General features: G+C 42.6%; 2 protein-coding genes and 1 long non-coding RNA gene across 4 annotated transcripts; 2 read left to right on the forward strand and 1 right to left on the reverse strand.

The window, feature by feature from the left end:
• Window positions 1-189: 189 nt before the first annotated feature.
• snrnp27 (small nuclear ribonucleoprotein 27 (U4/U6.U5)) lies at window positions 190-6,444 on the forward strand. The gene is made up of 6 exons (XM_078250088.1): window positions 190-384; window positions 1,994-2,126; window positions 2,771-2,865; window positions 3,003-3,082; window positions 5,679-5,743; window positions 6,137-6,444. The coding sequence occupies exons 1-6, from the start codon at window positions 348-350 to the stop codon at window positions 6,189-6,191; spliced, it is 465 nt and encodes a 154-aa protein (XP_078106214.1). The 5' UTR covers window positions 190-347; the 3' UTR covers window positions 6,192-6,444.
• Window positions 6,445-7,321: 877 nt separating this feature from the next.
• Window positions 7,322-26,613, forward strand: mxd1 (MAX dimerization protein 1). Its single transcript, XM_078250089.1, has 6 exons — window positions 7,322-8,248; window positions 8,882-8,981; window positions 19,310-19,339; window positions 24,378-24,492; window positions 25,990-26,149; window positions 26,396-26,613. The coding sequence occupies exons 1-6, from the start codon at window positions 8,182-8,184 to the stop codon at window positions 26,590-26,592; spliced, it is 669 nt and encodes a 222-aa protein (XP_078106215.1). The 5' UTR covers window positions 7,322-8,181; the 3' UTR covers window positions 26,593-26,613.
• LOC144517864 (uncharacterized) lies at window positions 10,138-13,062 on the reverse strand. 2 transcript variants are annotated; one of them, XR_013501972.1, is made up of 2 exons: window positions 12,866-13,062; window positions 10,138-10,849 (listed from the first exon to the last, which is right to left on the reverse strand). It is a non-coding gene; the product is annotated as an uncharacterized LOC144517864 (long non-coding RNA). The 2 variants fall into 2 exon arrangements; XR_013501973.1 differs by having other exon boundaries at window positions 12,856-13,062.
• Window positions 26,614-26,630: the final 17 nt, after the last annotated feature.

Here is a 26,630-nt window from a genome sequence, read left to right on the forward strand (position 1 = left end):
ATATTCTAAATACTATACTATATCTATAGTACTGCTACTATATCTGTGGCTGGAGTATGGGATAAACGGTGGCTTTCTAATTTTTTGGTGGCGCAGTACACTGATGTTGCCAACAGCTGTAAAAAAAAAACAGACGACTCTCCTCCTCGTCGATAGAGGGCACTCATGTGCAGAAATATCACCGGAAGCTCGCATACAAAAGACAACAGGCTAGCCGGGCTTGAAGTGGCAGCCATTAATCTGAATAAATACAAACAAGTCACAGTTTGTTAATATTTCTCCCCTCAAATTGAGTCCTATTTAGTACTACATTGACCTAAGAGGATAACATTTGATTCATTGGGAGAATGGGCAGGAGCAGGAGTCGAACTCCTCCGAGACGAGGTAAGAAACTAACGATAGACATTAACGTTAGCTCACATTAACGCCAAGTTACGTAGCTAGCTAGCTAGCTATATCATCAGAGGCTTTAGGTTTTAGCTTCAATAAAGCTATTGTATCTTATTTTACGCTGGGAGAAAGCAAATATGCATATGACAAGATGATAATGAACTTATTTTATTTCCTTAATACAGACTTTACACCTTAAAATGTGACGTTATATCGACGCTTTATGTATAATGTTAGCATGATTGTCGCCTTCCTACGTTGACTAACGTTACACGTTCCTTAATGTAGTTATTTACGCATTAACACTAGCTTAGTTATTTAATATGATTAACATTATTGTTTAGATAACACGTTTTAAAAAGCAATGTAATAGCTACTGAACTACTGTGTCGGAGTGACTGGGTTTTGGAGTAATGGTAGGCTGAGTATGCGGAGGCTAACAGAAAGTTCTAGAAGCTATCACAGATACGTGGCTGTTTTTTGTAGTTGATGTGTTTTACAGTTTTTGAGTTTCAATAAATCTTAAAATATCAGATTATAAAAAACATAAGATATCATCTGTTTCAATAGACCGTATTTCTTCATTCCTGTATACCATTTGATACAGTGACTTCTGATTGATGTCATTGGTATCATCTTATGTCTCGGCAAATACCCGTGGTGATAGTAATAGTATTTATTTGCACAATACAATCAAGGCAACAGATATACATATAGATATAATGAGGATGTGTGGACTTGTATGTGTGAGTGGTTATGAGAGACAGGAAGGCTAAACAACCAGATATAAACAATTCAGATCAGTACAGACAGTTAATTTTTGACAGAAGTTGACTGAACTGCAATGTGGATCTACCTGTTCATTGCTGTGCTTCCCTGTATCTAATAGATAATTGACAGAGATCAGTACGGAACACTGGAGGGTGTTAATATTTGGCCTGTCTTGTATTACAACCCTGTATGTCAGCGTTAGAATGGAAAAAAAATTCTAGACAAGGCATCAAAAGGGAACCTGACTGGTGCAACTTTTTGAAAAATAAAAACACAAGTTTGGTTACTTATTTATGTTAAAGATTGATAGGATCTTGAGCTCTTTAAAGAGAGGAGCTGAATGGTCAGTCCTGCTGCTAAATGTGGCAATTCTACAAAATCTTTTGTGCAAAGTATATATCTTATGGAGGAAGGTGTGATAAGAAGCTCCCCAAATAATATTCCAATGATGCCAATAGATTTAGAAATCTCAACAATATATGTATACATAAACAATGCATAGGCAGTTTCAGACCACGTTTCATCTCTTTCAAAATGTTGTTTCATTTACCTTGAAATAGTTCAGTTGCCTTGTGGCATAGGCCTACATTTTAATTCTGTCTTTGCAAAAGAAAACTGTTAATACAAGACTAAAATTGGACTCACCTGGTGCCAATGAGATTCATACATGTTATCAGTATAGCATATTTGAACCATGTTGCAGAGAAGTGCAACAAAGTAAAGAAGGGAATCTCTTAAATCCACTATTTAGAGAAGAATGTGAGTGTGTGGATGCCCTGTTAAAATCCCCCCGTTTACTGCTAATGTGATTCTGTTTCCTCCTTCCCTGCAGAGAGAAGGCGTTCCCGCTCAACTTCAAGGGAGCGCGAGCGAAGGCGGAGGGAAAAGGAACGCACGCGTTCTCGAGATCGGGACCGCGAGCGGCGGAGGAGTCGCTCACGATCTCCTCACAGGAGACGTTCAAGGTGAGGAAAACTGTACAGTGTTTTCCCTCGCTTTGTGGAAGACTTGGGTGCACCTATTTGGCGGTGGGTTTAGGCGTCCTTCCTCAAGAAAATGTGACGACAAATAGATAAATGCAATTTCCCCATACATTTTGTTTCTCTTTGTGGGATTTGTCTCTTTGTGGATTTTTTGCGTCTCTTTATAGTTACGTTGTGTCTCTTTTTCGGTTACTTATGTTTCCTTGGGGCTTGTTTTGGGTCTCTGTGGTCATTTGGCGTCTCTTTTTCACATCATTTTGGACCATTATTATCACAGAATTTGTGTCTAAAACGTTGTAAAAGCTACAGCAGATAGTAAATAAGACTCAAAAAGCTCGGGTGCTGCATCTAAACCTTACAATGGTGGGGAAATCCCTGCTGTATGGTATTTCTCCTTCCTCAGAAGTATTATTTGGTATAGGTAGATAGATAGATAGATAGATATTTATGGCTGCAGTGAATTGTCAGAGAAAGCGTTGTCTCTCAAAGTGTTTGCATTGCATTTCTGCTACTCTTTGCCCTTTTTGAGAACAAGCACATCTATCTGCAAGCTTCATACACTCGCACAAACCATGTTAATCACTTTAAGTTGCCTAAGTGTCTGTCATTTGTGTTCCCTCCCGCAGGTCTCCCCCCCGACGTCATCCCTCCTCCTCCACCTCCCCCTCTGATGAGGGCAAAGATGCTAAGGACAAGTCAGCAAAGCCCATTCAGATCTCGGGTATTGGATTAATAATATGCACATATTTGCTGTATTCGCATTACCGAGTGCAACATCAATCTAATGTCCCTGTACCGACTGTATCTGTGGTACTGTTATGTTATGTCTCAAGTTCAAAACCGTCATTTTTTTGACAGAGGAAGACATGGAGGGCAAAACAGAAGAGGAAATTGAGATGATGAAACAGATGGGATTTGGTTCCTTTTCCACCAGCAAGGTAAGGGCCCAAGGCTGTCCTATGTTGTGCAGCCACAGGGAGGTGCAGTTTATTTCAATTACAGCCCATTGCATTCCACAGCTGAACTGAAGATAGGCACACAGTTTGTTTGCATTCATCTTTGTGGGCCTGATCAATTGTACAAATGGCGAATACCTAACGGTATCAGAGTAGCCAGGATTCACAGAGAAGGTCACCCCTGACTATGTAGTGGTCACTAGTCACATTGCTTTTTTGATGGTATGAGGAAGGTCATGCCACTATTGCAATATTCATCATCTACGACAAAAAAGTTCTGATACTGTACAAATCTATATTCAGAATAACTTTTTTTTCTGGACAACAACTAGCCGTCCATGGCTAACTTCACACTTAATTTACGTCGTATAGGGTGCATGCAACTGCTTCACAGTAAAATGCTTCCAGCGTAATCCTTTTTATCAGATTCTCAGCAGCTCGAAAGTGTTTCACAGTGAAGCAGCTGTAGACGTGATGTTCAAAGAAATGGTGAGGTAGCCACGTAAGGGATAATGTAGAGCGAGGCGGTCATTATAGCGAATACAACCCCGATAGGGTGATGAATAGAATGGAATACGTTTTATTGTCATTGGACAGCAGCTGTCCAACGGAATTTTTCCGCAACTCAACCTCAGTGGTACACAAATAAAATGACAGTACCCTTATAAAGGCAAAAGGCACAGAATAAGAGCAATAAATATAGTAAATACATGGATGTGCGGGCCTTCATGGACCTGTATCGCTTCCCAGAGGGCAGCGGGGTGAAAAGGTGATTGGCTGGGTGAGAGGATGCCGGACTGAAGGGGTTGTAGTCGCTTCATGACTGCCTCGCTCTACATTATCCCGCTTAGTACACGGCTACTTACCAAATAAATCAATAATTTGACACAAAATATAGATTTTTAAAAAGGATTTTATTGATTTAAAAATGATTTGTATTGCTTCCGCTAAAGAAAATAGTCTGTTCCGTCTCTACGGTGTAAACACTGCATCCATAGCAACGTAAACTCTGTAGCTGTTTAAAGCAACCCTCCCGTCTGTCACCCAACACCACAGTATCTCCTCCTCCTTGCTGGGCATTAGATTGTTGTGTGTGCCGACCTTGTCCCAGCGACGAGCTCCCCGAAAGCCGGCTGTTTGCAGCCAATATATATCTGTCAAAAGCCAGGGTCCAGCACGCATTTTATCCCCTCTTACAGGCTGCGGTAGTAGCTGTATGTTTTACCGTTAATGCGAGAGTCGGGCTGTGATGGGCTGCTGCCCTGCTATCCCTAGCTAGGCGGACAAATTCCTTGAACCAGGTGCTGTTTCAATTGCAGCGGCTTGTAGGGCTGCACGATATTTTGTTTAATCGTCTACATCGCGATGTGCACTAAAGAAACAAGGCATCTGTCCCAACCAACGTTACGGTTAGGAGCCGCGACGCTGGAAACGTAACACTAACCTACAACAGCAGTCTGTGTCTGATATAGAGGAAGCACCATGCGTGCATTATTAATATCATTCACTTTAGACTGGATTGATAGTATTATATGAATACAATGGTGTCATGTCAGTCAATCAGTGTATTTAACTAAATTCCCTCCCTAAAACCTCTTCAGAAGAGCAGTCACAGCGCTTACTTGCGTTGGTGATTGTAAAGCATTAAAGTTCAACAAAGACTGGTTCACATAAGAAAAGTTCCTTTTTCATTTGTATTTTCTATGTAGATGCACTCTCCTACAAAATCACCCCAGTAGTCGAGAATGATTTATTTTCAAATAGAGCTATTTATGTCATCTTGTAAAAATGACTTTGTATTTTTTACATATCGCTATATATCGCAGGAAAATTGTCCCTACGGCTGAAGTTACTGTGTAGCAGTCGTAGACTGTATATTAAAATCTAGCACCAGATCTGCTGCCGTTGCCTGAGGACCAGATCTCGCTCCGCTCTTTGCCACAGCTGATACATTACCCAAACTTCTTTCAGCGGATTGATGGCTGTCCTTCAGAGTGATCAGAACAGCGTCCGTGGCAACGCTCTTGCTATGCATGGCAACAGTCTGTTTTTCTTAGCAACGGTCTGTTATAAAGAATTAGCAGACCGCAGAATGCCGTCGGAGTCAACCGAGCCGTGTAATAATGAAATGTAACTCCTTAACCCACTATGAACCACATACATTGTCATTCATTTTATTGTTAAACCTCTGAGGGGAAACTTTAACACAGATTTTTATTCTTATTGTATAATGTCGACTGACATTTTCGGGAATACATAGTCATGGAAATTTGCCAAAAAGTCATGGAAAAGTATTGGTTAAAATGTGTATGAACCCTGTTATTTGACAAATATAATATTGACAACTGCCATCATGGTTTTATTTACCAACACATTGTATAGTATTTTCTTAATTCTTCATTTCAGTTGTATGCTTATTGTAGTTTAGAATGGATTTGCAGTGGCTTCTTTTCCAAATGATCCTCACAAAGTAGTTTTGTGAATAAAAGGAGCAATGGAAGTCAGGCAAAGACTATTTAACTTGAACTGTTAATATGATGATTTGTATGTGAGAGGCAGTAACATTGTTTTCAAACAGGGGAGGAAAACTGATGGATCGGTCAATGCCTTTGCTGTCAATGTGACCATGAAGAGAAAATACAGGTACGTCAGCAAAAAAAAAAAAAAAAAAAAAATGTTTCCAATTGCGTAGAGCTGTTTGTTGGTCGTGCAGCATCGCAACAGTGCTGCATATGGCCACAGCCATCTTTCGGAATTGTTTGATAAGCCCTTGTTTATATAGTGATCATTTTGAAGTTATTGTTTGATGTTGTCGGGCCAGCTTGCTGAGTCAAAGTGTCGACTTTTCAGTCCCCTCACTGTGAGCGTTCTCCGCATCAACCGCTGTTATTGCGTAGCCAATCACCTCTGCAGGTGTTTCTATGCAGAGATCCCGGCTCTCCCATTGGTGCTCGATGATGTAATCTGCAAGTGTTGCGAGGGTAACAATGATGTAATGTTTTCTTATAAATATATATTTTATTTTTTTTCATTTAGGCAGTACATGAACAGAAAAGGTGGATTCAACAGACCACTGGACTTCATCGCGTGAAAGTATCAACAACTCACTGTGATACCTGAGAAGCTTACCTCCGTTCTCCCCGTAAAGTAGAGGATGATGTATTTCTATTTCTTGTTATTTCAAACCTGTTTTGTGTTATGCAACAATTCTGTATATACTTTTTTTTTTGGGTCTCCTATCAATACTCAACTGTGTCTGAATATTGATAGGAGACACAATGCATTGAGCTTTGTGTTGTTGAAGTGTGTAGGTTTGTATTTGAAATAAAGGCATTTTAAAAATGTGTGGTTGTGGTCCCAATTATGAAAAAGAAATGAAATTTAAGACGATTTTGCATCCGATGGGCAGGATCATTTTCTGATCTGTAATTCTCAATGTTTTAACACTAAGATTTAACATTTCTAAATGAATGAATGTGATCATAGTATTACTCCAGTGCAACTGACATTCTAAATATAACTTATGCTACACTTTACTTGGTTATGCATTATTGTTGTTGTTGTTTGCAGGTTTTTCTGGTAGGTACCAAAACTGTTTTGGTACCTAAATCTAATTTGGTGTTTTCTACAAGCATATGCTATGGGTGGTTTTTTGTATTTGATTGTTAAATGTAGTCCTGGACGGAGGACGTCTTCCAGCAGATAAATCTATCGATGTTGTCTAAATCCAGGGTGTTTTCCTGCTTTAAAATGGGCATCCGACTCATTTTGAAGCAAGCTTTTTTGTAACTGAAAGCAGTGTGTGTGCGACTGCGCTGACATATGCTTTGTGATAGGAGAAGCGAGGGACCAATAATAAAGAGAACGTGAATCTGGCCAATACGTGTTCGCGAAATAAGACAAACAACAGCACGGCAACCAATCATTGTCATACACCGCGAAACAGCATGGATGAGAGGTGTGTCTTCTGTCAGAAGCGGGCGTTGTCACTTTAGCTCGTGGGCATTGCGGCCAATAGCTAACAAGTTGATCAGATAGCAGCCAATCACGGCACTGGAGCTGTGTGCTTTCGCCAATGAGAATTAGAACCAAAATGGGCTGTCAGTGGCAGTCGGTGCCAACCCTCTCTACAATTGACGGCGTAAACGCCCAATAAGAGCTTCATTTGTTATGTTCTGTACCCAATCATATGCCAGGACACACAGGCTTGGTGGTGAAGTACAGTAGTAACCTGTCGTTCAGATCAACAAGCCACTATTTTGGAAGCAATTTGATAAACACTCACCGTTCCTCAGTTGATGTCAGTCGTTCCCAGCGACACATATCACGCGAGATCAACGATTAACCAACACAAAACTAGCCAGCCACATAACGTTAGCCCTGAACCGATAGGGTTGGATGACATCGTCGGTTGAACTTTAAAAGACAACTAGCTCGTTTTTCACACCAGGCAAGTCTATGACAACTGAACGGCCAACGATCTTGTTTTTTTTTTGGATTGGCTGAATATTTTCAATATACAACCGAGCTAGCAAGAACTTTTTTTTATCGTTTATTTGGCAACTTCTCACTAGCGCTAACGTTAGCAAACACTTGTTTTTGCCATACAGATCGACCTATTTTTTCGCCAAGCAGCTCTTCGTTTTGTTTTGTCAACAAGCTGCTTTTTCTCTCGAAGAGCTGACGTTAACTTACCTAAAAAAAACGACGATATTTAGAAAACAGTTTGCTTAATAAAGAGGGCAAAGCAACCATAGCAGTTGAAGAAGTGTTAGCGTTACCTTTTACCAGCCAGCTAACCAAACCAGCCAGTTACCTGAACCATTTAACCAATCATTTAGAAACGCCTTTAACCGGTTGGTGCTGTATTCAGGACATTTCACTTTTAAATTGCCCGTTTGATACACTGTAAGAGTTACTATTTAACGTCAGCTAGCTAGCTCTCGCTTTTTTTAAAATAACAACTGACAGAACAGCAAACCACCTGAGTGTTAGAAGTAGACCAGTGGTTGAGGCAAGTTGTGTACAGCCAAGGAATCCCTCATCGGATTGTTATATTATTATCAGTGTTATTGTTGAAAATGGCGGCGGTCGGAATGGTGCAGATGTTGATCGAAGCAGCCGAGTACCTTGAGCGCAGGGAACGAGGTAAAGTGTATTGTTTTCTACTGTCTTGTTTTATATGTGAAAAATTACAATGACACCCACCCCCTTAAATTACGCTAATGTATGCACTTGTCATTTTGAAAAGCTATTTAAAATACTCTTGCTGCCCTTTATTTTGTTACATGAAGTAACCTGGATTAAAACATAAAGAATTTCGCACAATACAGCAGAATGCAACGCCTACCCCAAAATAGGTGCTAAGCAATATTAATATTCCGACATGTTTGGGATATACTGCAAATGTGCAATAACGCGTGCATTTGCCTTGCTAATGAAAGAATGCATTATGTGACAGATGCAGTCAGATGTGCAGGGACACATTGTTTTCATGGAGGCCCCTCCTTTTCCTCTGTTGTGGTTTGCAAGTGGGGTTTATTCTAGTTCAAGATGACATCATTGTCCAGGCAGAGGAGAGAAAATACTGTATAAAGATACTGCATGGCTTCATTGCATGCCTGCACTTAAGAACAAGACATTGCTCCTGTATTCCAAAAAGCTCAAGATCTAATGTGGCACATTTTGCATTCTCTCTATTAGTTTGGCTCCTTTTCACTGTGCCTATATTTTGCCTTGCCAGATATCTGGACACGTGACCATTATGTTGTTTGCTTGCAGAAGCTGAACACGGCTATGCCTCCATGCCACCCTTCATCAGCAGCCAAGAGAGGGAAAGCTTGAAAAGGAAAAGCAAAAGCAAGAAAAACACAAGTAGCAGGTAAAGGCCAGAAAGTATACTGTGTCATTTTCCAGCTTTGCAACAAGGGGTTTATAATGTCCTCTCTTCAAGTGTGTCCCCACTGAGCACAGCTCAATTTTAATTTTACAAATGGCACGTATAATTTTCCGTTTGTGGTGACAAAGTTATATGTGAGCACATTTAACATAATTTTAGTTTGCATATTTTTGGTGCTGCAATTAAATATATTGCGCGTTGCTGCTTGTCATTCCCTCTCTCTCACCTCTTTCCTGTCAGTCTTCAGCCATACTATCTAATAAAGGCAAGAAAAGCTAAAAAAAACAAACAAAACAAAAGGTCATCTCATATTATAGTGTGAGTGTGAGAGTGAGAGAGTCTATTGGGTTAAGGCCATGTTTTGACTTCCCCTTGTCTTCTGTAAAGCGTGTGACTGACAGCAGCAAACATCAGGCTGGCTTAAAGCGACTGGCCACTCTGTGAGGCAAACTGGGTCAGTCAAGGTGACTGCAGAAGACATTTCAGTGAGGGAGCATGTCCTGACAGCTCCGGTCAATGGACTACTGCGCACACATAGAATTCCATTGATCAATCAAATCGGGACAGATTTATGTTGCATCCACACCCCACAGATCAATGTGCGCTCCCTGGTCAGATTGCAGTTTGGATTTTATGCAACTGTAAAACTGTTTGTGAAACTCGTTTGAACAAAAAGCCTCTGCGTACATTGATTGTTTCGGTAGAGGGGATTTAAAAAAGCTCCATGATCGAAGGCAGCACGGGTGGAACCATAATCTAAATGAACGAAAAGATTTGAGTGTGTTTGTAGTCACCTGTATTGACGCGCATATGCACATGGGAAGCCCTGAATGTGAACACCAGAACAAAACGGCTAATTAGTGCGAAAAAAAAAGAGTTCAGTACTAGGCTGAGGTTGAAATGTTTGTATGTCAATATAGAGAAGATGTAATAAAGTCAGATTAAAATAGAATATTCAGGTAAACGGTAACATTGGGGGTTGCACAGAGCCATCTTAAGAGATCGTCATTGGAAACTGTTTGGAAAAGGGCAGGCACTTTTAAGAAATACCTGGCAGGTGATTGGATGAACCATCTGTCTATCCCAGCTGTCACACACCTCTAAGCCACGCCCACAGATAGATAGATAGATAGATAGATAGATAGATTGATTTTTATTGATCCCAAAAAAATGGGAAATAAAGGTGTTGCAGCAGCAAAATATCAGACACACAGCACACATACAGAGTAAACATTAAATAATAGGAAAAAATATACATGAAATAATAATAGAATACTACACGAGCAATATTTAAAATATATACAATTTGGAAAATGAAATGTACAACTGTTTCAATAGATATAGATAAACTTAATGTGCAAGTTGGGGGGGTGAAAATGTACAACTGTTACTACTAGTAATGATAGGATGTAGATAAACCTGTTGTGCAAGGTGCATTCAGTGCAGTTATGATGTATATGAGTCTTGTCTCACACTCCGTGATGAAGTGTTAAAAAGTTGTATTGCCTGTGGTAGGAATGATTTCCTGTAGCGGTCCGTGCGACATCGAAGCTGTCGGAGCCTCTTAGAGAAGGTGCTCCTCTGTTGGACCAGTGTGGGGGGGTGGAGAGGGTGGTCGGGGTTATCCATGATAGATAACAGTTTGTTCAGTGACCTCCTCTCCACCACAGCTTCAAATGTCTCCTTGGTTAGCTGGTAGTTCAAACACAAACGCATTACTTGAAACCTGACAAGATGGATCTTTGTGTAATATGTGATCCCGCAATTCTTGCATGATCTTGTGATAGAGCACGAATCCTTCTGCCGTGCAAGGTAAAAGAATGCCCACTTTATGCAGTGATTGGTCAGCTCTGCAGAGGTGAGAAAGTGTGCAGGATTAGAATTACTCTCCCAGGCTCTCGTTTTTGGTTTTAAGGCCCACCTGCTTCTAGAGCTGCAAAGGTTAATTGTGGTAAATAAAGTTGTCCACTATTACATGATTCGCCAACTATTTTGATTAATTGATCAATCATGGAAAAAAAAGTACGAATTCTCCAATTCCAGCTTCTTAAATATATGGCAGTAAACTGAAAGTTGTTGAGTTGTGAACTGAACAAGACATTTGAGGATGTCGCCTTGGTTTTTGGACAACAGCGATCAACATTTTTCACCATTTTCGGACATTTTATAGACCTAACAGCTAATCAATTAATCGAGATTCATCGACACTGAAAGTAATCGTAAGGCCGGCTGCACACTGCCTGCCTGCGTGGCGTGAGCGTGGCGTTTCTGTTGCGTGTCAGCTGCGTGGATTTTTCTATGTCTTTACACACCAGAAATGTGTCTGACGCGGCGCCGCTGCTAGCCTTGTCTGGCAAAATAGGCTACAGAATATTTCGTTCTGTATTGACAGGTGCAATATTAGAAAATCGATTTATTTATTTTTTAAATTACATTTATATCTGCATTTATATCAAAACCTAGAGACTTTCAAACATCAACATGTCATTTATTAACATGTATTAGTAGGGCTGGGCAATATATCGATATGATATCGATATCGTGACGTGAGACTAGAGTCTTAGAGTTTGGATATCGTAATATCGTGATATGACGTGTGTTGTCTTTTCCTGGTTTTAAAGGCTGCGTTACAGTAGAGTGATGTACTTTTCTGAACTTACCAGACTGTTCTAGCTGTTCTATTATTTGCCGTTTCCCCACTTAGACATTATGTCCACATCACTGATGATTATTTATCTAAAATCTAAGTGTGAAGATGTTTTGTTAGAGCACCATTTGTCAACCTTAGAATATCGCAGCAATATCGATATTGAGGTATTTGATCAAGAGTATCCTGATATCTGGTTTTCTCCAAATCGCCCATCCCTATGTATTAGTGTCAAAATGACATATAAACATCTTTTCCTATTCTATTTTGCCTGGAAACACTTCCAACACGCTTGCGTGTCATGTGAAAAATAGGCATCGGTTTTGTTTCTAGCATGCACCCGTGTTCGTCGTGGCTCGAGCCGCGCCTGAGACGTGCGTGTCACTCAGGCAGTGTGTAAGCTCTAACCTTGTTAACATGGGAGCCGAAATATAAACGGACACGCCACACAGCTGACACACTCACGCCACGCAGCCAAGTGTGTAGCCGGCCTTAGTTGCAGGTAGCAGCCATACCTGCTTCCATGACTTTTAGTATGTTCAAATGAGGGAAACACTGTGAATGTCTTGAAGGTGAGACTGTCTGAAGCGTGCAATGTTGTCCCCATTTGAACTATCACATCTTGCCCCGAACTATGGCGGCAGGCCTTAAGACGTTGTTGGATGACACGTAGTATAAGTAGGTTTGTTTGAAGAACACCGTGACATAAAGTGTTCTCTGGGTGACTTAGCGCTATGTTCAGTATCCAATGTACAGAGTACATGATGTAAAGCATGTCATTTATGTCAATATCCGCTGATCTAAAGTTACAACACTGCTATACACATTTGACATTTGAGTATTCCATACGTTCATATAGGCCATAAGTCCATTTTTTTTCTCCAATATTTAGTCATAAATTATACCATGTTTAAGAACATAGTTAATAGCGTCCAACATGACATCATCAAATGTCTTGTTTTTTCTTCTTCTGACTAACAGTCCAAAAACCCAAAGATGTAAACGGTGATATAAAAAAGCAGCAAATCCACACATGGGAGGAGCTTCAACAGATGAATGTTTGACATTTTTTCTTGCTAAATGAACGGTTATTAAAGTATAAAAATTGCTCCTGATTCATTTCCGTCAATCAATCAATCAATCAATCAATCAATCAATCAATCTAGTCGACTGCCCAATTTTTTGATTTAACAAATCAAAAATAATTACCTGCATTTACCTAATTAGTGCTGTTGATGAACAGGGCGACGCTTTCGTTCATTGTGTATCTACATGTGCACATGTACACACAACTGCTTTTGAAAAGGAACTTGGTATCACTCAAATATTTGGTTTAGCCTGTTGGCCAGGATTATGCCCGATGGGTTCGACCAACGTTTTCAGCGACGGTGACTAATCTGTAGTGTTCTTCCATTGTCACCGTGCACTAAACGGAGCAGGATGTGGAGTGCTGCAAGAACACACCTGCTTCCAGCTCCGAACATGTCTGAACATGCTTAGGTGGCACTACATTTTTAGACATGCCTTGTGAAGAAAATCTGGGACTAGCTTTGTGTGTCAAGTAGACCACGAGCTGCTGCAGGTTTATACTGCAGCCATAAAACCTTTTAGCTTACCAGCACTTAGCCTATACAATGTTATGTGTTTAACTAGAAGGCTATGTTAAGCAACTCCCTCACCATCTACCCAATCAGATATTACTATTTAAGGGCAGCAGATGCACACTTGTCATTAATAATGGTTTCTGTTCCGCCTAGATGATTTGATATGGTCTTGTGTGATGTTGGCTCTTCTGGGGGGTGGGGGGATGGGGGAGGAGTTCTGCCAGAGAAGAGTGGGCCATTCGTTGATCAGGCATAAGAAGTTACATTTTGTTGCTGACTGTTGAAACTAGTGAAATGTAGGGCAGTCATTTATGTATGTATGTATGTATGTATGTATGTATGTATGTATGTATGTGAAGCCACTCAACCCAGTGTGTACAAGCTCTTCCAGTCTCTGTTGTTTCTCCATGGCGTGGGGGAGGGGAGTTCCTGTGTTTCTGGCGTGTGTGTGTGCATGTGTGTCGGTAGTAGTGACTCCCTCCGCCCCCTCATCTCTCTCTCCCACTTGTGTTTTTTTTCTTCTTCTCCTCACTTCCTCCACCCTCTTTTCCTGCTCTGTTCTCACTCTTAGCAGGCAGTGGAGAGCACCAGCTCCTCCATTACATAGATGGAGAGTCCTCCCCCACCCTACACGCACACACTGTGCAACTACAGTGATCTTTGAGCCGTCCTTGTTAAGCAGGCAAATTGAGTCTTCCCATGCTCACCACCCTGTGTTGTTGCTCAGGCAAATGTGGGTAACTTGGGCGAGGCTACAGCCAAACCTCAGAAATGAAAACACAGCTTAATGGTAGTTTCATGTAGAAGAATCTTGTTGTAGACTTGAGCCGAAGGAAAGATGGACTGGTCAATCATCTTGAGACAGTTCAGTTTCTGAAATCGTAATCGCGATTACAATTTCGATCAATTGCACAGCCCTAACTGTACATGGAGTTCCAGTATAAGACTGAAACCTGTTATTACAACAGTCATTCATTTTCTTGACATTACCCTGACCAGTCAGTACCAAGTGAGGAAACCCATCAAGGCTCGGTTATACTCTCACTTTGGCATCGGCCTCAGTAGATGGCACGCGCTTGGGCATGCCCGGAGACGTTTATGCTCAACTAGTCTATATCCATGACATTCCACTTCTGGGATTGCTCCGTTGCCGCAGCAAATTCCGCCACATTTACTCTTTTTGGCCGGATGTCGTACCTTCTGCTTTCTTAGTGTTGTAATTTTAAACTCCGGTGGATTTGTAGATTTGTGAGGACTGTGGTTAACTGCTCCTCAGATCTCTGCAGGGTAAATCCAGACAGCTAGCTAGACTATCTGTCCAATCAGAGGCTATTTTGCAGCGGCACTGTGGCTCTGCCCGCTGCTTAGCGCCGCCCATGACTATTGTGATTGGTTTAAAGAAATGCCAATAAACCAGAGCACGTTTTTCTCCCATCCCGGAATGCTGTGTGGACTCGCCAGACCCTCCTCGGCAGCGCTGTGGAGGAAGGTCTGGCCTGTGAATAAGCAAGAAGTAGTAGAGAAGAAGAGAGTGGAAGTAAAGGGAAAGCAGGCTGCCTGGCAACAGTAGTAAACACTGACGTGCTGCGAAACATTACATTTATTTACTCATTAACGTGACTGTCGTTTATCTCCAAATCCAAACTACTGTCTGCCTGTAACACTGTTAAGAACACTCTTTCCATGAAGCCATTTTTTTGGGGGGGTTTGACAAAACGACCTCATGTTTTTCCACACTCTCCAGCAAAATGTTTTTTCTTTTCCCAGTGTGGTGTCTCTCTCTGACCACATATTTAAGGCTGTTGGACTCTCTGTGGTCTGCACATGAAGATCCATACAGATGTTTATAGAGGCGAAGCTGCTCGGCCAGTCTTCCTAGCCGACCATGTTGAACTGAAAGCGCAGCGCCACGGTGGTGTCCTTTTTATGGCTCATGCACCACGCACCGGGAACTGCGCGGCAACCATAAACCTAGCATAACATAGCAAACACTTTCAACAGCTGAAGCTGTTCTAGGAGGAGCAGTTTCACAATAATGTAAGAGTTGTTACTTCTGTACGTTGACTTACAAAGATTTAGAAGAACCAGGAACCAACCATTGTCTTATTTTTGTAGTTTGGGGCATCATTCCTGTCATCATTGTTAACTTTGTACTCACCAAGTTCATTGCTAAAATCTGGGAATGTGGTGACATTGCTAAAAAAAAAGAAAGTTGGATAAGGCACAATATGTGAACAGATGTATTCCTCTTTGTTGGAGGTAAAAATGAAGGCCAACTGCAAAATTATTATCCAAAATGTTAATTGCAACAATTCTTCACAGTTTAGAGACCCACTTCCGGATTCAACTTTGACCTACCGTACTTTCTTTATTTGTGCGGTAGGTCAAAGTTGAATTTAATGAGGAATTGCTGCTAGCGACATTTCAGGTGTGCTACTTTTACTTTTACCTCCAAACAACGTGCTTTAGATAATCAGCTTCTTTACAACCTGACGGATCACAGTTGATTTTCACACAAAATCTGATCTGTATCAAGATTGTTTGGCTATGTTATGTGTTTCTGATAGTAAACAATGCTATCAGCTGATGTGTTATTATCATAGACAGTATATGAAATGACAGATCCTGTTGCTCTGGACGGAGACCAGTGAAGGATATTAGAAGCTCTTTTCCGGTGATGGCTGAGCGTTACTGAGCAGCCTCCAACTGAGCTTGAAGACGTAAATGTGACGTGAGCAACTGTCTGAAAGTTGGAAGTCTTCTGGTAGCTGTGCCAAGAGAAATCTCAATCATTCCCAATCTTGCAGAGACGGAGAGCGTAGGTATATGTAAGGAGATAACATAGGCACAGCTAAAATGCTAGTTAACATTAGTAATTAACCTTAAACAGCTAATGTAAGTCGAAACAGCCTGCGAGCTTCTCCTGTACTGTACGGTAATTTCTCTACTATGCGACAGTAAGTTGCGTGGTTATGACACAATCGTTAGCCTATTTTTACAGAATCGCCTGCTACGGAGCCATAATGTGAGGTACTAGGTAATGGAGCCTTTTATACATTGTCGTGTTTCTTTAGAAATAAACAATGGACAAATAGAGTCTTTAAACGCTTCAGATGTAAAGTTATTCGCTGTCAAAGTGGCGCCAAAATGAATGGCAGTCAATGGAATGCTAACGGGAGGTGATGGCTTATTAGCATCAAAATGGCGCCATAGGAGCTACGCATTCTGGGGAGAGGCTTACCCCCTTGGTTATTATGGATCCCATGTAACTTCTAGGCAAGTCCCGCCCTACGAAGCAGCTCGATTGGTTGGGGTTAGGCATTGACCTCGAGTGGTTAAGGTTAGGATAGCCGATTGGTCAGGGGATAGGACCTGAACAAATCGGGTTAAGGCGCTGACACACCAACCCGATTTTCGGCCGTCGTAAAGTCTGGTGAGGTCGGCGACTCGAGTCTGTTCGGGGTGTTTTGTGCCCTCGTCACTCGGAGGAGCCGTCGGCTTAAATTTGGGCCGATTTGACTTGTTGAATTGGCCAGTGGGCAGTTGGACTCAATGACCAATCTGATTGGTGGAGTGCTAGCCCTCGACTAGCGAATCAGTGCACTTATGTTAAAACACTTACTGGAAATGACGAGCGGGATGAGCATGACAAACGCCTCTCAAAAACTGACAAAAATCTTTCAAACTGACCTTTGTCGATTAAAAAAAACCGGACAGATTCAGCAACTGTATGGCCTATTTCTCGCTTAAAATGTTTTCAGAAACACGTTTCTGTGAACTATTTTCATAAAATATGAGGTCGTATTCCGAACGAGCCGCCATTATGGTCGGCTTTGAAATTCGGGAGAAGCCAGACCCACGCGTTCGTCATTCCGGTTTTCATTTTTTTGGCGACAATACAGATTAGCGGCGCCTGCTGTTATGGAGACGTATTACGTCTCGCGCGCGCGCAGAACGTACGTTCCAAGGCACTTTTTGGACCTCGTTTGTTGTTCTGTCATAAAGGAAGTGTGTGAGGTGAACTAATAAAGGTAGCGGCTGGATATCAGCGGTCAGCTGGGGGCAGCTATTGATTCATCAGTGCTTCAGAATGTTGCACTTTATGTATTATTATAGTAGCATGGTGAGTCGGTGTAATATCATGGAATCCAGTGTGTAGTCAATGTGATCCCAGTGCCTATGTGGTAGACTAGGGATCAAATGTAATGTGCTGATATAGAATTAAGGCAATCCATAGATTATTTCACATTGCTCACAATAAAAAAAAAACAACTCATCTTTACTCAGTATTACTTAGTATCAGCTGCACACTGTCGTGTCATAGGTGCGTTAGGTGGAGGGGTAGAGCGTTCTCGGGGTAGGTCAGAGGGTGGGAGGTGTCCCTGAGCCTGAAATCTAGCCTGAATAAGTGGGATCATTTCCCTGCTAGCCCTGTTATGTCATCAGCGGCTGTCTGTCCTGCAAAGGAATGGAGTGAGATAGAGAGCACCCAAAGCTGAAATGAGATGATACCCCGCAACACACACACACACACACACACACACACACACACACACACACACACACACACACACACACACACACACAGGCATGATACCCATTGCTGTTCAGAGGTTGCGACTCAGGATAGGGGAAGCCAGTATACAGTATAAGCTTAGCCTTGACAGTAAGTTGTAAAACATAGAATTAAATCAATCAGTGCGGCTACATGCAGTTTAAAAACCTGATTATATTCAGGTTAAGGTAATACCCCAGTTTCTCAAATGTCATGTAAACACCTTACTGCTAAAATCTGAGTTTTCATACCCTGGTTAACAGACCTAGATAACTCCTTTAGTTACCAGGGTATTTGTGCATGTATACACTTTAACCAGGTTACGCGTCTGCACATGCTCCGTAGGTTAGAACTGCCCCTTCCCACTCCGCTGCAGTGATTTTTGAACCGGAAGTAGAAGAGAGTAGTTGGAATCAAAGGCGCCAAAAACCACAGCAACAACACAAGCTTTTAACCCTTTAAACCCACTGAGGACTTCGCCATGGCAAAAAAAAAAAAAATTCCAAGTTGTTGTGATTTTGACAAATGTCAACCGGAAGAAAAAGCCTTATTCCGACCAGTAGTACGTTGGCGGAGCGTCATTTTTCCCATTCTTCCCCGCTCATGTATACGGGGAGAACTGGCATAACCCAGTTATTCACTTAACTGGGGTAAGATGGATGTAAACGGTGTGTGTGTGTGTGTGTGTGTGTGTGTGTGTGTGTGTGTGTGTGTGTGTGTGTGTGTGTGTGTGTGTGTGTGTGTGTGTGTGTGTGTGTGTGTGTGTGTGTGTGTGTGTGTGTGTGTGTGAGAGTTAGAGACCGCTGAGGATCTTAGCCGTGGCAAAGGGACAGTGTCGAGCCTAGCAGAGCTGAAGAGGCAGTGGCTATTTTGGGACGGGGGGGGGGGTTGTGAGGTCAGGTGGAGGTAGATTAGAGTTCAGTTCAATGCTGAGGGTATCTTTGCCTTCTGTGGCCCCCCTCAACCACCACCCTTTCACCTATTTTCACACAGGTCCGTCTAGCACATGCATTCCAAAAACTACACATAACCCTGTTTCTGCACCTTGTCTCACTGTGTGTGTCTGTGTGTGTCTGTCTGTGTGTGTGGCTTTAGTACTGCAATGCAGAAGTCATACTGGCCTCTAGCACAGTGGCTAATCGGGCAATATGAAGGGGCATAGTCCCTGGCTTCTGTTTATAGTTACAGTTACTATGTTTACCCCTGGCCTCTTCATCACGTATCTGAGTCCTTAAAAAAGCACAAGTATCCTCCGTTGAACAAGCCTCAGGCATCAGAATACCCAGCCTGTTCTTTGTTTTTCCTAGAATCCCATTTTGTCAGCCGTTCTGACTGCTCATAAACACCCACACAACCTTTTTTTTTCTCTCTCTCTCGCTCTCTCTCTCTCCCCTGCAGTAAGGCCTTGGACTGCATTAATGACACACAAAGAGGAAACCTTACCCTGTTTAAGCAGTGGCCTTGTAATTATGTGTGGTTTCTCATATGTGTTTTGTCTCCACAGGTCTACGCACAATGAAATGGAAAAGAACAGGTATGTAAAAATGTCCTCGTCTGTGTGTGTTTGGGCATATTTGTTAATTCTCATCATAGATGGTGCAGGGCTCAACATTAACGCTTGCCCTGGGCAAGTAAACTCTGTGTTCCGGCAAGTGGAATACCTCGTGCAGTTGTCCGATCGTGCAAAAAAAAGTGATCTTGTGAGTGAGAGCCGCTGCTCTCAGCAACCGACTCGTTCGGTGAGCTTACCCAGAGCACAAAAAGGCCAGCAACGGCAGAGAAAGGCAGCGAGGATACAAGCAAACATAGCCACAATATTTTCACATCTAATATAGAAAATAAAAGGGAAACGTTGCAGATTTTCTACCTACTCTCTGTCAATGCAGCACGGTCCATCCAGCGGACTTTTGCCGGTGGAGAGCAGGGATCTCCGGGCGCGGCGGCATGCGGGCGCCGTTCTGCATGTACTGTCTGCGCTGTAGTGACACAAGCCAGTTGAAAATCTGCAACGTTTCCCTACCAACCCAGAGTTGGTGATTGTTGGAACAGTGGCGGTATCTGATCCATCAGTCCAGTATCTCCTTTCCTATTTACTTCATTTGATTGTGTAAATCAGGTATATAATGAAAAAGACAGTAATCGTTGGATAGAATAGTTAGCTAGTGAAGACGTTCTCATCAAAAAAACTAAATAATATCAGTAATGAAAGCCAGCATAGGTAGATCATGAGAGTAAGGTGCCTAATGTTCAATTTAAGACAGAGATGAATGCCAAATCATATATTATTATATTGTCTGTGTTTAGGAAAATGTGTTTTTGCAAAACAGAAAACCTATTTTTCCCAGCTGATACTCGCCATGCTAGTGGAAACGCTCTCAGGATGGCAACCTCAGTTGTTACAATGGTCCAGACTGAAACAACTCGGACGGATTTCCATGAAATTTGGCACACGCATTCATGGTCGCTAGAGGATGAATTGCACCATCATCATGTCAACTTTTAAATTTTTCCAATACTTTGTTTCATGACCTAAATACATTCCCATCAGCCTCAGCTGTACTTTGTGAGTTTTGTTGTGCCAGTTAGCAAATGTTAGCATGCTAAATTAAGATTATGAACATGGTAAACATTACACCTGTCAGCATATTAGCTTTGGCATTGTGAGCATGTTAGCGTGCCGATGTTAGCATTTGGCTCAAAGCACCGCAATGCCAAAGTACAGCCCCACAGACCCTTAATCCTGCTATGAAACCCCACATTAATAGAACACTTTTTGGCTAAGATAATGTCACAGTTTTAATCACAGGCTGTGAGGTTGTAATGAATCCAAACATAAATCCAAATGCTGTTTTCAACCGTTTTTCATGCAGATATTTTGGGACAAAAAATAATTTGTGTTTATGCTTTGGTCCCTACCACTCTCGGTGCTTCCACCCACCTTGTGCTAGTTGATCCAAACCAGCAGCTCAGTGGACAGCCTGAATAATATATGACACTGAGGCATGCGCCTGGTATTTAGTCCTCTGCCTGTGTTTGCATGAGTATGTGTGTGGAGACACCTCATGCCCAGCAGTGAGTCAAAATTATGATTACAGCCCGTCATTTTGCACCTGACAACATTCATAGCCTTTAGCTAGTATCTCTCACCAGTAGTTTAATGATAGAAAGCCATCATAGGCTAGTAGTAAATTACTCATCTCGACCCACTGCTAGCAAAACCAGAGGCATGCAACCAGAACCATCCCCCCTCCCCCCATCCCCTGCAGCAATATTGGCTCAGTAAAATCTCTATACACACACACACACACACACGCACGCACACACACACACATATTCAAAGTTCTATTTTGTACAACTCCCCTCTGTCGTTGCACACAGAACCAGGAGCGTGCATGTGGGGGAGTGTGTGTGCATGCTTACGTCCACGTAACAGGACTTCAGCCAAAGCATGTTGGTTCGCAAGGGACGACTCGATTGCGTTTGTTTTTTATGCTTTCAAAAACTGACTTTCACATTCACTTCATTTCAGACCAAACGGGAACTGCGCAAAATTAGGGCAGAGAAATATAGGTTCTGGCCTTGGGCTGATGCAGCACATTGCTCCACATACAGTAACATACTCACCTATTGACACACTGTGCTAAAGCCACATTGAACCAGAACAACCTGTTAGAGCCACGCCCGGAGTGTTTTTATCTCACTCAGACAGTGACCTGTGTCTGCTGCTCGTCTGTGTCAAACGAATATTAGGTAGCCCTAAGCATTTCCATGGCCATCTGCATGCCCTTTGGACTGATACCTCTTTTAGACCAGTGACCAGAGTTATCTGACCGGTCTTCAACTCTTCTTTTATCAATTCAAACCACACTAGTCAACACAAGTTGATCTCCGGTCATGTCAATTCAGATGCGCCCTGGGTCACAACCCGGGAGCAATGCATACCAATTACCTCGGGAGTTGGAAATGGGCGGGGGTTTACACATCATATTCAGTGGGCAGCTAACAGCCGCATACTACAGTCCACCAGCTGTACTAGTGTCTTGTAGCCTACCTGAATTCGTCATTATACAGTGTATATATTAGAACATCCCAAAAATAACCAAAGTTTTCAGTTTACACATTTCACAACTTCGACATTAAAATGCATACTGAACTGGTTTGATTTATTAACACTAATGTGTCAGTAACTACGTTTACATGCACATATTATTCCGTTTTTTGCCCTTATTCCGAAAAAGACAATATTACGACTAAGATGTTAACATGGCTAATGAAAGTGAATATTCCACTAATATTCCCGTTTACATGCAGCCCTGTGGCGGACTTGTTCGACTGTGCGAACAAAGCCTCCCTCTTTCATTCCTTCAACCACCATCTTGAAACGGTCGGCGTTGCAATGTTTGCGCGTATCTAAAAACCGGTTCATATCCAAGTTTTTCATAATGTTTAAAAGTAGCTGTGTTTCTCCTACTTTCCTTTTGGGCATGCATCTCTGCCCGCATTCTTTGGAAGCACATATTCCAAATGCGCTTCCAAAGAATGCCTTTAAAACCTGAATAATACTGGCATATCCCACATGTCTTAACTGCTCCTCAGATCTCTGCAGGGTAAATCCAGACAGCTAGCTAGACTATCTGTCTAATCTGAGTTTTTCTGTTGCATGATTAAAACATGCGTGTTTGACAATGTGGCAAACACCACATTGTCCCTCACCGTCCTGCTAATTCTTTCCTCATCGCAGACAGCCAGGAGCTCCCGCACCTCAAAGTCTTGCTAAATATCCATGTTGTTCAAATCGTCACAGGTTCACCTCCAGTGTAGCTGAAAACATGCTGCAGCCATCGCACCACTTGTTTATGGACTACGATGACCTGTGACTCCTGCGTCACAACGGGGACATACTTGTCCCGCCCCGATACTTAGCGACCATGGTCGTGTGTCATTCACATCGAAATGCCCGACCAACCTCTCGACCTGGGTCACAAAGCCGAGTCTGACAATACCGGTTAACTCCGTTCAAATACAAAGTCAACCCTAGTTCAACCCTGCTCGAGCCCTCGGTGTGAGTCAGCTGAGAAACAGGGACTTGGTTTCAGCAATTCAGCAAAGCTGCTTTTCAAAGGCCAAGGGGTGAGAATATATTTGTGTGTATCCTCGGCCCACTGTCCAATTTTGAATAAACTCTTTCCGGCAGTGGCGCGCGCATCAGGACTACCTGCAGCAGACAATAAATGAACAGCTCATCCAGCCGGTCCTCAGCTGCCAAAAATGTTTCCCCTATCAGGAGAAGTCTGACGTACACATGCCCACACACTCAGGCACACACAGGCATACAGACACGTACACACTCCGCCGAGGCCGGAGCTGGAGGTGTGTGTTGTGTAACTGCGGGGTGGCAAACACCCACCAGACCTTAGTGACTGCCAAGGCTGCCAGCTTAGAGCGGCTACAGGAGGAAATAGAGTGGAGATGAGAAATGTTAATGTGAAGTGTGTCATAGGACAGCTGACATTAATAATTAACTCAGATCTCGGCATATGTCACAGCACATTTCGGTTTTATTCTTGCCAATGGAGGATTTGTACACTGTTCCTCAGATATTCTATCTAGCAACATTTTGTGGTAATGTTAACATTGCTGTAGAAACACACAGGATAGTTTCATCACTTCATATAGAACCTGTGGAAACATTTTACTTACATCTTGTATGAATGAGTAACCCTAGCAGGTTCAAAAAGCAGGAGGACTAAATACTACTTTGGTAGTATTGAAACTGTCAAATATCCAAAGTTGATTTTCACCAAAGGCTGCTTGTGTATAGACAACATTTGAACATTTTAGAGGTTTGGCTTCTATTGTACAGCATAACAAGAGTCTAAAGCCACGCTAGCTCTGTGAGGTTATACTTGGGGGATGCTTTGAGATAAATGCTAGCGTCAGCACGCTAACATGCTCACAACACTGACAGCGTTCACCATGTTTATCACTTTAGATTTTGCATAAGCATGTTAACATTTGCACTAAACTCAAAGTACAGCTGAGGCTGATGGGAATGTTATTAGTTTTGTCTGAATTTTGTTATAAAATATGACAATTCAGCCTTACAGGGACATGAATGTCTACCACATTATGTGGCAATTCATCCAACAGTTAAGACAAATGTCAACATCACGGTGGCCCTAAAGCAAAAGTCAGGGGATCACCAAAGTTATTAGGATTCATCATCTAGGGACCATAAACTCAAAATATCATGACAATACATCCAATAGTTAGTTAATAGGCCGACCGACTGACAGAGAGACCAACATTGCCATCCTTGGAACCAAGCCACTAGCATGACAAAATAACATGTTTCTATTTCTCAAAGTAAGGAAATGAAAAAGGTATTCATTTGATATCTTTTTGGGACTAGTTTTATTATTTATTTATTGTCAAACTACTATTTCCAAGGCCAAGAATGAACTTTAACGTGCAACAAATCACATGCCTTTTTGTGTTTATCTTTACATCTATCTTTTTATCTTTAATGTTTGACAGTTTCTCTCTCTTTGTTTCTTCTCTTCTTTCTTCAGACGGGCACATCTACGGCTCTGTTTAGAGCGCTTAAAATCTCTCGTTCCCTTAGGACCAGATGCTAACAGGCACACCACTCTAAGCCTGCTGATGAAAGCCAAAGATCATATCAAGGTGCGTGTATTTATGTGTGTGTTTGGTTCTCACCAGATCAGTGCGAAAAGACAAGGAAGGTCCCCCCTGAGCCTCTCAGTGCTGGCCTGGTATCCGGTACCTTCTTCTCGACCTCAAAAGGGAGAAAAGGCTATTACCCGGGTGGTTTGGATCTTTAATGATTTATGCAGCACCTGGCGTAAATACAATTTAGGCGGGATAAGGCAACACCTATTGTGTTCAGCCAACAAACCACTTTTTTCAGTGCTTTGCGGTCCTGTTCAGTGCTGTTTCTGTACCAGGCAGTGATTTTCCCCGTCAGGACACACTCGATTAGTAGAAATAGAATAGAGTAGAAATTCCTTAGTATTTGAGGGGATACCTGGAATTCCCTCAGGCATTTGCCTTTTTCACCACTGACAATAATTATGGTAAGCAATGTTGTTGTTTTGTATGATTCTAGCTAAAGGGAGCATGTAGAGGTAAAAAAAAACAGTGGTCCAAGGATGGAGCTTTGAGGAACTCCAATGGAGACAAAATATTCTGTCTTGTAGATAGGACTTGAACCAATTTAGCACCATGCCAGACAAACAGCCCAGTTTTTAGTCCGTCAAGCAATATTGCATGATCAAATGGGTGGAACTGCAGCACTGAGATCCAGAAGCAGTACAATTGACTTTTTGCCAGAGTCAGTGTTTAATCGTATGCCATTTAGAACTTTAATAAGAGCAGTCTAAGTGCTGTGATGGGGCCAAAATCCAGACTGGAAGTCATCTACACAAGACAAGAGGGCAATTTGTTGAGCCCGGGGGTGTGTGAGTATGTTAGTATTGTGTGTATTGAGTGACTTAAGCCCCTGACACACCAACCCGACGGCTGACTGTCGGCAGAAAAGGCAGTCGGACTGATCAGTCGGCTCCCCGAGGTCCAGAAAGTGCCTCGGAACACACTGAAGCGACGCTGTCTTGAACATGATACAAAAAATTAAAACCGGAAATGACAACGTGTCACGTGGGTCTGGCTTCTCCAGCCGATAGTAATGGTGGCTTGTTCGAAACACAATCTTGTATTTTACGAAAGTAGTTCACTGAAAAGTGTTTCTGAAAACATTTTAAGCGAGAAATAGGCCGTGCGGTGGCTGAATCTGTCTTCATTTCAGATCGACAAAGGTCAGTTTTAAACGATTTTCGTCAGATTTTGAGAGGCGTTCGTCACTCATCCCGCTCGTCATTTCCGGGTTAGCAATCAGATTGGTCATTGAGTCCGACTGCCCGCCCTCCGACCCAGCAAGTCAGGTCGGCCAAAATGAAGGCCGACGGCCCCTCCGACGGACGACGGCACGGAACACACCGAACAGACTTGAGTCACTGACCTCGCCAGGCTGTCCGACGGCCGATTATCGGGTTGGTGTGTCAGGGCCATTAAATGTCTTGCATTAGCCACTGAGGGAACACACACAGCTACTTTTTTGACAACTTATCCTTAAGTGTTGTGTGTTTTTTTTTCTCCACCCTGCAGAGGTTGGAGGAGAGCGATAGGAGAGCTCAGCACACCATGGATCAGCTACAGCGGGAGCGGAGACATCTGAGGCGGCGTCTGGAGCAGCTAGGGGTGGAGAGGACCCGCATGGACAGTACCGGCTCCACTGTGTCTTTGGACAAGTCTGACTCTGACCAAGGTACATCTATTTAATTAAATACACTTAAGAAGACGTAGTGGCGTCTGAAGTCAGACAAGTGAAATCGATAGATAAAATAGATTTAAAGGGTTCACGATGCACTCACGTAGTTTACTCAGAAAAGATTGACGTGGTAGTATGAGCTTTTGAGGAAACTTCAGGGAAAACTTGAATAGCTAACGATAATATGACATAATATTGAATTAGCCCTATAACCATGTTCTTGTCGTCCCTGTGCTCCAACAGAGGACCTGGATGTGGACGTGGAGGGGACGGACTACATGCTGGGTGACCTGGAGTGGAGCACCAGCAGTGTTAGCGACTCGGGCGACGAGCGGGGCAGCCTGCGCAGCAGCTGCAGCGACGAGGGCTACTCCAGTGCCAGCCTGCTGCTGCTGCAGGACACTCAGGAGAGGGCCAAGCAGCTGGGCTGCAGCCTATAGACAGCACTGGACAGCACAACTCCCCCTAATCCCACTCT

The sequence above is a fragment of the Sander vitreus genome, chromosome 5 (assembly GCF_031162955.1).
Source record: "Sander vitreus isolate 19-12246 chromosome 5, sanVit1, whole genome shotgun sequence".
NCBI lineage: Eukaryota > Metazoa > Chordata > Actinopteri > Perciformes > Percidae > Sander > Sander vitreus.

Bases quoted from the DNA above. Each gene is read 5' to 3' on its own strand.
- mxd1 (XM_078250089.1), top strand. From the start codon at position 8,182: ATGGCGGCGGTCGGAATGGTGCAGATGTTGATCGAAGCAGCCGAGTAC. The intron at 24,493-25,989 runs GTGCGTGTATTT...TCCACCCTGCAG, and splicing joins AAGCCAAAGATCATATCAAG to AGGTTGGAGGAGAGCGATAG. The intron at 26,150-26,395 runs GTACATCTATTT...GTGCTCCAACAG, and splicing joins CAAGTCTGACTCTGACCAAG to AGGACCTGGATGTGGACGTG.
- snrnp27 (XM_078250088.1), top strand. From the start codon at position 348: ATGGGCAGGAGCAGGAGTCGAACTCCTCCGAGACGAG. The intron at 385-1,993 runs GTAAGAAACTAA...CCTTCCCTGCAG, and splicing joins TCGAACTCCTCCGAGACGAG to AGAGAAGGCGTTCCCGCTCA. The intron at 2,127-2,770 runs GTGAGGAAAACT...TCCCTCCCGCAG, and splicing joins CCTCACAGGAGACGTTCAAG to GTCTCCCCCCCGACGTCATC.